This window comes from Cyprinodon variegatus, unplaced genomic scaffold, assembly GCF_000732505.1.
Source record: "Cyprinodon variegatus isolate N-32 unplaced genomic scaffold, C_variegatus-1.0 Scaffold436, whole genome shotgun sequence".
Lineage (NCBI taxonomy): Eukaryota > Metazoa > Chordata > Actinopteri > Cyprinodontiformes > Cyprinodontidae > Cyprinodon > Cyprinodon variegatus.
In genome coordinates, this window is record NW_015150889.1 from 521,123 (window position 1) to 532,647 (window position 11,525).

Consider the following 11,525-nt stretch of genomic DNA (forward strand, 5'->3'; position numbering starts at 1 on the left):
TGGGAGAGAGAAACAAAGACCAAGCTAATCAGCAGATTGGGAGCAGGTGTGAGCAGAGGAGTCTAGAAGGGAGCTAGGGGAAAATAGACTGACACAAGAGGGCAGCAGAGAGCAAACAAGAAATACCTGAAATACATCCAGAAAACACCACAAAACAGAAATTAAAGCAATAAAACTGGAAAACAAAGAATAACATAGATCAAAGTGAAACCATAAACTCAAAAAGAATACTTAAACAGAACCAAAACCGTGACAAGCTGTTACATGTAGACATTTAAAAAAAAGCAATATGTCCAAGATTTGTTTTCATGGGATCATTCAAAAAGTTTAAGGGACCTTTAGTCCCATTACTTAGTAAAAAAGACAACTGTGTTTTTTCATATTTTTTGCTGCCCAAAGATTATTAAATAAAAAATTTTTGAGGTCTTATATTTGCATCTTTGCTGATGATACTATCTCTGTTTTGGATATTAATTCAAATAATAGACAGACTTTCTTAGGGTATGATTAATTTTGTGCTTCACTGTTTTTTGGTTTACATGCGTTAGATAAAAGACCTGCTCCTCATACATGGTCAGAGTCTTCGATTCAAGTCCTTTACTATATTTTTTCATTATCAAAACAAGATTTGATGTTGGAATACTTTGTGAAAAGCCATTCAGAGCAATTGGAATACTCCATATTTTCAGTGCATTGATAGAAGCATAATTTTCTTTCATTTGGCATTGACAATGTATCTACCTGTGGCTGAGAATGTCTACTGTTCAATTGTTTGGGGAACTGTTTCACACCAACACTTGAAATTATTTTTAAAATCAAATGAAGTTAAACACGATTTTGTTTAAAACAAAATGCTTGTATTTTTTTATATATATATATATTTTCCTTAATTGTCTTTTCCTTAACTATCTGTCTTTGAAAAATCATGTATGATGTAACAGAATATTTATAAAATGCACATTGCTTACTTTTAATGTAAATAATTTGTTGGAATGCATAGCCTGAGGAAACTTCACTTCTAACAAATAATACTGACAAAACCTATATGTGTTTTAAACTGAAATGTATAACTTAAATTTACTTGACTCTAGGTGTGGACTTATAACGGTGAGGCTGTAGCAGATTTACTAAAATTAGATCCCATCTTTAGCCTTGATTTTCTTCAGGGAACCTTCTATGATCCTTTATAAATATTTAGAAAAGTACTACAGATTATTTTAATTTTCAAGAAACAATTTTAAGGACTTAAATTTATAAAATTCTATTTCTGTTAAGGTATATAGACTTAAGATATAATAGCGTAGAAGTTCCTGTTGATTTCATTACGCAGTACTAGAAATAATATTAAAAACAACCTTTAAATCCAATGGCGTCAGTCGATATTAGGCCATAATGAAAAGGAAAGCACTTAAGTTTTATGCTCCCATTGTCCTGCCTAAATTAAGGACAAAGAACAATAATACAAATCAAAATGTTGATAATTAAGAGAAACACTCCATGAGTAAATAAGGTAATCAAATCATTCATTTTTGCCTGAGATGTTGGGCGACTGGTGCAAACACAGATTAGGTGTATAATTTTTTTTTGTTGGAAGGACCAAGTGGTTGTTATGAGTAATAGCCTAAAATAATTATATTTGTTGCTAAACTTCCAGGAACATTTTTCTTCCACCTCCAAATGTTTGTGGTGAAGGCAGTGAGAGTTAAGCAGGTGTAGGTCGGGAGAAGTGTTGGGGCGGATGGCGGTGGGGGGTGGCTGGGCTTGATATAAACTGAAAGGCTCAGCTCCCTCCCAAATCACCAACCACAAAACAAACCCCCCACCCCCACCCACCTCGGTATACTGAGTATAGTTGAGGGTCTTCGCCGCCTGCCACCTCCAGCTGTCGCCAAGGGGGACAAAAGGTTGCGTGGGGGTCTCTGTGAAGGAGTTGGGGTTGAGGGTGGTGGGGTATATTGGGCAGGTTGAAAAGAAAGATAGACTGAAGAACCCTTCTCCAGTCCACACACAGCCACACACACACACCCAAGGAAAGACCTTGTCAGCTGCATTAGGCAGCGTCTTTTTTTCCTTTGCCTTTTTTTCCCCTCCTTCAAGCTGATCCACAAATACCAGCGAGATGGGACTATCAGCTTTTGTGTGCCCATACAGCAAACAAAAAACATAATAAAGCACACGTTATACAAATATGCCTGAAATCTATGCATGAAAAGAAAATGTGTAAACACCTATTTGTCTTATGCTGTTTCACATACAAAGACATAAATATGCAATTGACTCTTTATGAATTCTCTGCCAGCCTTCCCTGCAGCTGAAGGCTTTCTGCTGGCTGCCTTGCATCCTTGTTCACCTTCAGCACCTAGTAATTAATCTATTTAAATTCTGTGAGGCCATTCACAGGTCATATCTGTAACAGCACAAACTTTCAATTGTTCGTTTTTGGTCTTAAAATAAAAAAAAATAAATAAATAAAAAAAGGTGTGTTGATCAGGAGCTGGGAGGAAGGTTAATATTCCCAAACTGACTGACTGTGGCCCAATGGGTTGAGTCTAGTCTGGTTCATGTGGTAGAGAACTGCCCTTCAAATGCAGAATTAAGATCTGCACACCAAAAATATAAGCAGGGGAGGAGATTTTATTCCCACTGATATCATTTTACTGTGACAGTGACGCTAATTAGATCAATGTATTGTGCTTGAGGTTTTAATTTGAATTTCTGGGTTGATCCTAAAAAAAAAACAAAAAACAATAGAATAATTTATGGTATCTCTTATTAAGCAGATTCCTTGTAAATCTTCCTCTTTTCCATTATGCAGCTTTTTTGTTTTCTAACCAAGGTCTCTGTGTTTGAATAGGATTATATATTTCTACAAAATTTAATGACACATTGATTCCCTCTCATAACGGTTGTCAATGTGTGGCCAGTGGAGGTTTGTCTTCTCTTGTGGAGGTGTGTTGGTTTGTGGGACTTAGACCAATAGCTTATCTTAGCTCCATAACCAGCCAAAATAAAAGATTTTTTCCTATTATATTCTTCTTATTATTATATTATTTTATTTTCTTTATTATGCCACTATCAATGTTATAACCATTTTTACTTTAAATATGTTTATTCCTATTATCATGATCCTTATTATTGATATAACTGTTAGCACAACTTAGAACTTTCAAATTTCATCACTACTAATGTAAAACTCTCTATAAACCTTCTACATATACTCCAGCAATAATACATAAGCTTTAAAAAAAACTATTTCTTTTCTTTTTTATCTTTAAGTTTTTTTTCCCCTCTCTGTTGATGCTTTGCATAAACTTCATTTTTCAATTATTTTTATAAAAATATGACTATGATCAATCTACACTGCTTAGCCACTACTTGTATGTTTGTGTTAATGTGTATGTTTGGATATTATCTTTATTTCTCCTCCCTTTCACCATTAAGTTAATGCTGACATTTATAAAACTGCCTTTATTCCCAAATTCAACAAGATTAATGGTGGTTAAAGTGTGAAAGCTTAAGGATAAAGAAATTACTTTCATTAGTTCTATGAAGCCTTCCTGTTATCTGTTGAAATTCTCACTCTCTCACAGCCTGTTCATTCACAGCCTGAATGAACAACTCACATCTCCAAAAATGACATAGTCTCATCCTAAATAGCTTCTTACATCTCGGTGCTTCCTCTGACTTCTTTTGAAGCACTTCACTGATACTGAAAATAGCTTGTGCTCTTCTCCACTGAAGTGTGTTTAGCACAGCCTGGTAGCTCTTAAGCATGATGTTTTGGCTCATCTGAGAAGTAAAAGATTTTGCCTTTCTTGTTAAGCACGTTATCTAAAATCGTGATGATCCAGATGATTTCCCACTGTTATGTAGATGGAGGGATAGGCTTTTGGAGGACAATCAGTTTTGTTTCTAATTCATTTTTGTTAAAAAAAACGACATTTATTAAATAACAGTTGAATTGATAAACAGGCAATATTTCATAATTCTCTCTTTTTATCTATGATTTTTTTCCCTCTTTTACACATCACACCGATATCCCTTTTTCTTTTATCTGTCTCTGTGTGCTCTCTTTCCCTTTTCTATCCCTGACACCCCTCTCTTTACCCTCGCTTTTTTCCCTGAACTCCTCTTCCTCTCAACTCCTGTCGGCAACATGTGGAGCCATCACCATGGCAACGAGGGGAGGTGACATGTGCGGTAGACAGGCAGGGAATGGAGGGAGGGATGGGAGAAATATAAGGAGGAGCCCCATGGAGCACTTTGTAGTCTCCCTCTCTCTCTGGAAGTAAAGAAAAAAGCATCTCAGTCGTCCATGTGGAAGCGATGGATGCTGCCGTCTCCAGTTCTTTTTTTTTTTTTTTTTTTCTCAGTTTACTTAAATGCATCCAGAAAATTACTGGAGAGAATTCATTCTCCTCCTTTTAATTATTTTTTAGCAAATGGAAAAATGAGAAACCAAAGAATTTTCCTTTCCGTTTTTTGGTCATCTTCAGTGAGGTAAGGGGGATGATGGGAGGAGATAAATCTCTCTCCATCTCCCACTTGCTCTCTCCTGCTCCTCCTCCTCCTCCTCTGCTGCTAGTGAGGTGCTTTCTGTGGAACCAGAGTTGAACTGGAAATAGGAGAAGGAGAAGCTTTCCAATACATCTCCTAATCATGGATTTTTGGTAGGATTGGCTTTCATTTGTGTTTTTTCCACATGTAAATGTTATTTAATTCTATTTGTAGCTGTACATTTGCCTTCTCTAAAGTCTGTTAAATCTGAGGAGTCAGATTGCATTTGTTCAGTCTAATATGGGGCTCTGTCCTCTGAGTGAATTTTTAGATTTTCCTTGATTTCTGTTGCAACATTTGTACTCCATTTACTTGTATGAAAATGACTTTTATTAGTGGATGTGCATATTTTTGTCAAGATGCATGTGTAGTGGGAGTAACCTTAGAGTTCAGACACAGGCAGACTGATGGCTCCCCCCCGGCTCAGGGATTTCACGCATCTGCATCTCACCGTAACGCTGTAATAACAGTCAGTTTAATGGGATTTGCTGCTGTTTTCATTTTCCCAAGCAACCGCTTTGCACCGCAGAATGTGCAACATTCAAATCACACTTTGCATTTCTGTAATCTTTGCAGGCAGTCATCTTAGAAATCTATGCAAGTCTACCTTCAGGTTGTGGTCTCACCTAAGAATTGTCTGTGCTATTTTAAAGAAGTACAAATTTCAAGTTTCTAATTTGATGAATTTCATGTTTTAATTTAATTGATCAGCTTTTATGTGTATGAAACCTGCATGTGTGTGCATGCATCTTGTGTGGAATCCCAATAGCTTTTGGAGTTTCTGTGCATTTCTGTTTGCTGAGATGTTCGTTTAACACCAAGCTAAACTTTTTCAAATGCCCAGGATGAATCAGTGGTGAGAGACAGATCTTTGTTTCCTCCTGCAAGTCATCGCAGAGGAAAACAATAGCGGTTTGCCCCCCTCTGACCCTTTCTGTTATTTTTTCTTTTTTTTTTTAAGTCACCCTGAATAAGCCAAAGCCGTGGAAATCCATCTGCCTTTTGTCTATGGAAGCCGGGCTAATCCACACCCCTATTCATACAAACACACACACCTAAACACACATCGACTGCCCCTAAAGCATTAATCCGGGACGTCTTGATAACTTAAAAAAAACAAAAAAAAAACACCTTAAGCCTTGCTTTTTAATTTTTTCCACTAAATCGTAAGTTCTTGTGAGCAAAGCAAAAGATACTAACTACGTATATTATAGTCATCAATACTAAAGTTGGTAGTATAATGGATAGTGGAATTTTAAATGAATCTTCTTGAATTCAGTATTTTCTGTCTTTGGTTTATTCCTATTTTGCAAAAAGATGAATCCGGAGGTAGATTGATGGCAGAAGGAATCCTGTCTGGGTTGAATGAAGACTTCTTAAAATTCCGCACTCGTGATGAGATAAAAAATCTTCTGTCAAATTGTGTATGTCAAACAAAAAGATTTGCAATTACAATGAATTTTGTAAGAGCAGATGGACAATAGGGGGTGGAAGCATGGAAGGGAGTCCCTTCAATTATTAGCGTTTTTTCGGGTGGTGGTTTTCCTTATTTGAAGACTACCGAATTAAAACACAACTATTATTATTATTTCTTCTTACGAAAAAAATAGTATATCTTAAAATTAATTACTTTACATGAATGTATGTGGATAAAATGAATATTTTCTTCATGTTGGTAGACATAGCTCCCCCATTAAGCCACTGTGAAATGTAATTTAAGTAAGTGTTAAGCCACAGGAGGGATAACAGCGAAAGGCCACGAAGCTGCAGAGCTGAGCTGATAACCTCTTATTATTCGACACGTATAGCACGGTATAGATAGCACACGTAGATGGAGATAGAGGTATTAACATACTCGCCTTGAGCTGCACATCACAGAGCAGACTGCACGGTTTGATGCATGCATGTGCATATGTGAGTGTTCCACCTCCCATCTGGAGCAAACATTTCATTCTCCATCATTTTGAATTTCTGCTATGTGTCTTAAGCAGCATTCGCAGAATGGCTGCATGTTTTTCATCAGCGCAAACACACACAAACCCCTTCAGTCCCTTACTGTTACTAACAACAGCAACCAAACTTGATTAAGCAGGTGGGGTCAGGCAACATTTGTTTGAATCAATAGACAGACATGCTAGGCAGCCATGATAAAGAGAGCTGAGAATGAGGTGGAATAGGTGGGAGGAGGAAGAGGGGGAAGTGTGCTTTGGAAATGCCGGCATCTGTCCCGTGAAAGATGACTGAGCTGTTACAGTTAGAGCCCTGAATTATGGACCATTACTTGCCGTGCAACGCGATGGCTCTCCATGAAACCTAATTTGACAAAACAATGAGATGACTCAGGGAGGAAAATGACAAATGAATTTATTTGGTCCGCAGTATTGTGGGTTTGAAGAGGGGGAGGGAAAAAAAAAAGAAAAAAAAAATACATTTAACCAAACATTACTTTGCTGGAAGCGTGTGGGATCAGCAATAATTCATTATTAATGGCCGTGCCAAGCCCACAACACTTACAGACTACTGCTCAGCCACTTTTCTTCATGATGCCTCTTTAAAGCCTGCTTATTCTGCTGCAATCTTTTGCATTAAAATCCCATTAATAAAAAGAAACAATGAAAAAAAAGCAATCAATTTCTTCTACTTTTACAGTTGTCTGTATTAATATGTGCAGCCATAGAGTTGTGATGTAATTATCCTTCCTGCATTAAGTTTGAAGTATATTTATAAACTGCCATCAATGGTTTTAGTTGAATTTTCCTAAGAAATCCCTCCTTCTGGTTTGCTTTGTGGTTCGTCACATTACAACCAGCTCTCACAATGCACCCGAAAGCTGCACAAGAAAATTGGACACCCCGCAAAGCAGCGGACAAGCGCTGACCCTCATTGAGGGTCTTTCTGCGGCCGCTCTTTATTAGGTGCTGAATGCAGCAGCAGCCATGAATGCGTTCATACAGGAGGGGGGTTTGAGTGAGGAATTATCGAGTGTTATGCTGGTGATGGTGTTGAGGAAGGAAGAAAGGGGAGTCTTGGGTAAGGGGAGTGGCACCCTGAAATCTCACAAGAATTCCCGATTTGTGTGCGGCACTCCTTTTTTCCCTCTTCCTGGAGTTCCCTCTGCTGACAGGCAGGCAGGAAGGACTCAGGAGGACTTGTCCCCCTTTTCTCCCCACTGCATTGCTCTCAAAGCCTCCATTCCATTAACTTACCACGCTGCTCCTCGCCTAATCTCTGTGACCTCTTCAACTGAGGGACAGGTTTTTTTCTCCCTTCTGTTTCACCCCCCTCTGTTTTCCTCTCAATACAAGCGAAAACCTGCTGCTTTTCTCAGATGCAAAGAAACCCAGCGTCGCAAACTAGATTTCCCAACGTAAAAAGCAAAAAAAAAAAGGGGAAGGAATCGCTTTTGCAAAAAACGAGACGAGCTGCTTCTGCTATTGATTTCTGCTGAACAGTTTTTGTCATGCTTGTAATTGGCAGTGCAATTTGCAGCTCCCCTCCTTTTGGTTCTTGCCTCCGTCTTTGTTGCCAACATTGTTACGCTGCATGTTATTATAATTATTGTTATAAGGGGAAATTATGTTAGCTTTTGTTACCTCGTAGTTTGTCACTTCAAAAGAATCATGCAATAGGCCCTGAAAAAGAACAGCAAACAGCAGTTTGGAACTGCAGCACTTAATTAGGAGCTCAATAAAACACTATTCCTCTTCTGCAAATTATTGTAGGTTTTTTTTTGTTTTCGATACACAATTATAAAGTGGGGCAGGCTTTCATCATGTATATTGTCTTCATTCTGCTATTTGGAGAATTAGATTGGACTGGAAGGTCTTTCTTTTAATCTCTACTTGTTTGCTGAGGGATCTGATCCTCAGGTATTGTTAAACTGCAGCCGGGGTCAACAGACCATCCTTAACTATTCAGATGTACCTGTGGATTAACTGAGGTTTGTAGAGCTGCCTTATGAAGTGCAATGTATTAAGTAAAAAGGTAGATTAAAGAAATTATCTTTATCATGCAAAATTTTATGCAGGTTTTGCCGACTTTTGTAAATTTCCTTCTAGCGGGGGGAATCATTAGTATCAAAAAAAGCTTTACGCTCTTATTGGGTTTCACACAGATTATCTTGTCAGTTAGCCTTTTTTGGTCTGTTTTTGCGGATGCTTTAATCCAGGGGCATCAAACAGCATGCCGTGACGCTCCAACAGCCTGCAGGGTTGTTCCCGTCCCACACACTGCCAGATGTATCCCAGATTAGTTCCTCTTGTCTGACTGATCAGGAAAATCACCTGAAAGCATGCTCACTTTTAAGTGGATGTTTTGTACACCCCTGCGGTTCAACCCCAAATCATACAATTTTTAACAAAGTGGATGAATCAGGACTCTTTACAGAGGAGGAAGTAGCCGTGGAACAATTTGCACTCAATTTATCTGGAAAGAACCCAAGACCTTTAAAAAAAACTGTTTAGATCAAAGCTAATTGTAACTGTTAAGCTTCACTCAGAGCAGTCATTTATTACATTTAGTGCTAACTCGGAGGGTGATTGTGTGCCCAATACTTCTTAGATTCTGTCACTAATACTGTAGTACCTAAATTAATTCATCTTAACACATATTTTATGCAGCCTTTACTTCAGTGTAAAACTACCAATCTGTTTGCTGTTAAGGTGAAGTCTTTCACAGATATCAAGCTCCATGCTAAGACTGCAAAATATAATGTAAATGTGACGATTCTTTTTTAAAATCTTTTTTTCCTCTACAGCCATCTTTTCAAATCCTTTATTCTTTAATTGTTTTCTGTCAGAGTTTGTATTCATAAACTGCAGGAATTAATTTTCTTTATAACATTTTTATTTTCTTATTAAAACCCTTGATTCTCTTATTAAAATTACATCTCAAAGAAGCAAAACAGAATTCAATATTCCAAGTATTTTTGACCAAGTTTAAAATACAAACAACTAAAAAGAATGGTTATGAATTGGTAAAAATAACAACTGTTACATGTAAATTGCATTGATAGGAGACATGAAAAAAGAGAAAATGCAATTTAACCTACAGATTAATAATTTGGTTCTACAGGGAATTAAATTCAGTGGATTAGCCAAACTAAACTGCATGAAATTTGATTTGAAATATTTGTTTTATAAGTAGCACAAAGTGTCATTTGTTGCAAGTTTATGCTAATTTAAATTAGAATCTTTCATCATTTAACTGACTGCTCAACCCTTCATTGACCAATCAGGAGCTGCAAAATTACCACCAGTGTTTGTCCATTATGGTTAAAATAAACCATTACTCCTACTGGAATGTTTGTTTGTTTTTGTTTTTTTATCTATTTTTTAACCATTAAAAAATTATTAGCCAATATGGGATATTTCCGTTTTTATCCACATTTTGTTTAATTTAAGCTTTCTTACAGTGTTAACTATACCACACTTTGTTGAAGCATGAAACCAACCATGTACAACAGATCAGGAAAGAGACCAAAACTATGAGAATAATTTCTTTCTTCTCCTTTTCACCTAAAGGGAAGCCAGATCAAGCAGATCCCCACCAAGTACAGCCAGGGAGAGTCCACCAAGTTCCTCATCCTCACAGTTGTGTCCATCCTGTGCATCGTCTGTGTGCTGCTGGCCTCCACTGTGGTCTACTGCCTCCGCCACCGCTCTCATCACAAGCTCAAGGAGAAGCTTACCAACCTGGGCACAGACAGTGGCAGCGATGCTACTGCCACCTATCAGGTAGGAGGTGTAACTGGCTCCTCTGAATCCAATGAGACAGCTCAAATAATTTTTTTATATTTTGGTTCTGTGGTTTAATTTTTCATATACCAAACTAAATACATGTATATTGGTAAAGAACACAGTCATTTATGTTCTACCAAGCAATGGCTGACTTGTTTTTTTTTTTTGGTCTCCTTTTTTAACATAAACTGCTAGATCACTCAAGACATCACTTATTTTATTTTAGGTTCAGGTCTAATTTCCCAAATCTGGTTATCCCCTATTCTTTTATATAATCTTTGCTAAATGTTGACACAACAATCAGAGAATTGTGGGTAATTTCTGATTTACAAATTTTAATCTGGTCAATCTTTCTTTAAAAACTAAAATTGAACGCAAAAATAAATGTTTGTTTTAATGTTGTCATTAATTATTTGTTTTAGGAGCAACAGTATGGGTGGAAAAGATCACATGCCAAAATATATCGATATATTTTTATATCATTTTGAAATAAGATTTGATCAAGCGGTCCAACTTTTAAACTTTAGGATCTTATTATGTTGATTTTGAATGTCTTCAGTATGCCTCTGTAGAAAACAGATCCCTTTTGACATTCCTATTACATCTTTTATGGTACCTCAGACTCTAAAGACCTCACTGGTATTTACTTTCCTGCAATTACAACTTCCACACTGAAGAGTGTCAGCATTATCCCCAGCCACAGTTGCTTGGAGATGTTGCATTTACTTATCTTATTTTTGAGAATGATTGATCAGTGGATGAAGCTAAAAAACCATCAGCTGACACCTTGCATTTCTAATGCAATCTAAGCTGTGTAGACTGTTATTAATTTAACTAATGCAACGACTTTTGACTATTAAGGAAACAAAAACTTGTTAGCTGATTATAAGTTGAACTGAAAAAAAAGAAAACCTTAAATTATTGTTTGGAGCATTATTTGCAACCTTAGTATTAGGGTGTGACTCATCTCTCTTTCATGTCAGAGTGGCGGTTTAGTGGTTAGGGCATTGTGCTCGGCTCCCAGAGGTTCTGAGTTCCAGCTTCACTCCTGCAGACTGCAACTCTGGATCCCTGAGCAAGACCCTTGACCCCACACTGCTCCATGGGTGCGACAAAATGGCAGCCCACTACTCCCCAAGGGCATGGGTTAAATGCAGAAGTGAATTTCTCCAGTGTGGGATTAATAAAGTTCAATTATATGTCCACTGGAAATAGGCACTAACCACCTCT

General features: G+C 37.3%; 1 protein-coding gene across 1 annotated transcript in view; it reads left to right on the plus strand.

Annotated features, from left to right (window-relative positions):
- Positions 1 to 11,525, plus strand: part of LOC107093633 (receptor-type tyrosine-protein phosphatase N2-like) — a 281,824-nt gene that overhangs the window by 197,721 nt on the left and 72,578 nt on the right. Inside the window, exon 13 of the mRNA XM_015388814.1 lies at positions 10,080 to 10,292. Within this exon, the coding sequence (XP_015244300.1) occupies positions 10,080 to 10,292 (213 nt within the window). The remainder of the gene's footprint in view (positions 1 to 10,079; positions 10,293 to 11,525) is intronic.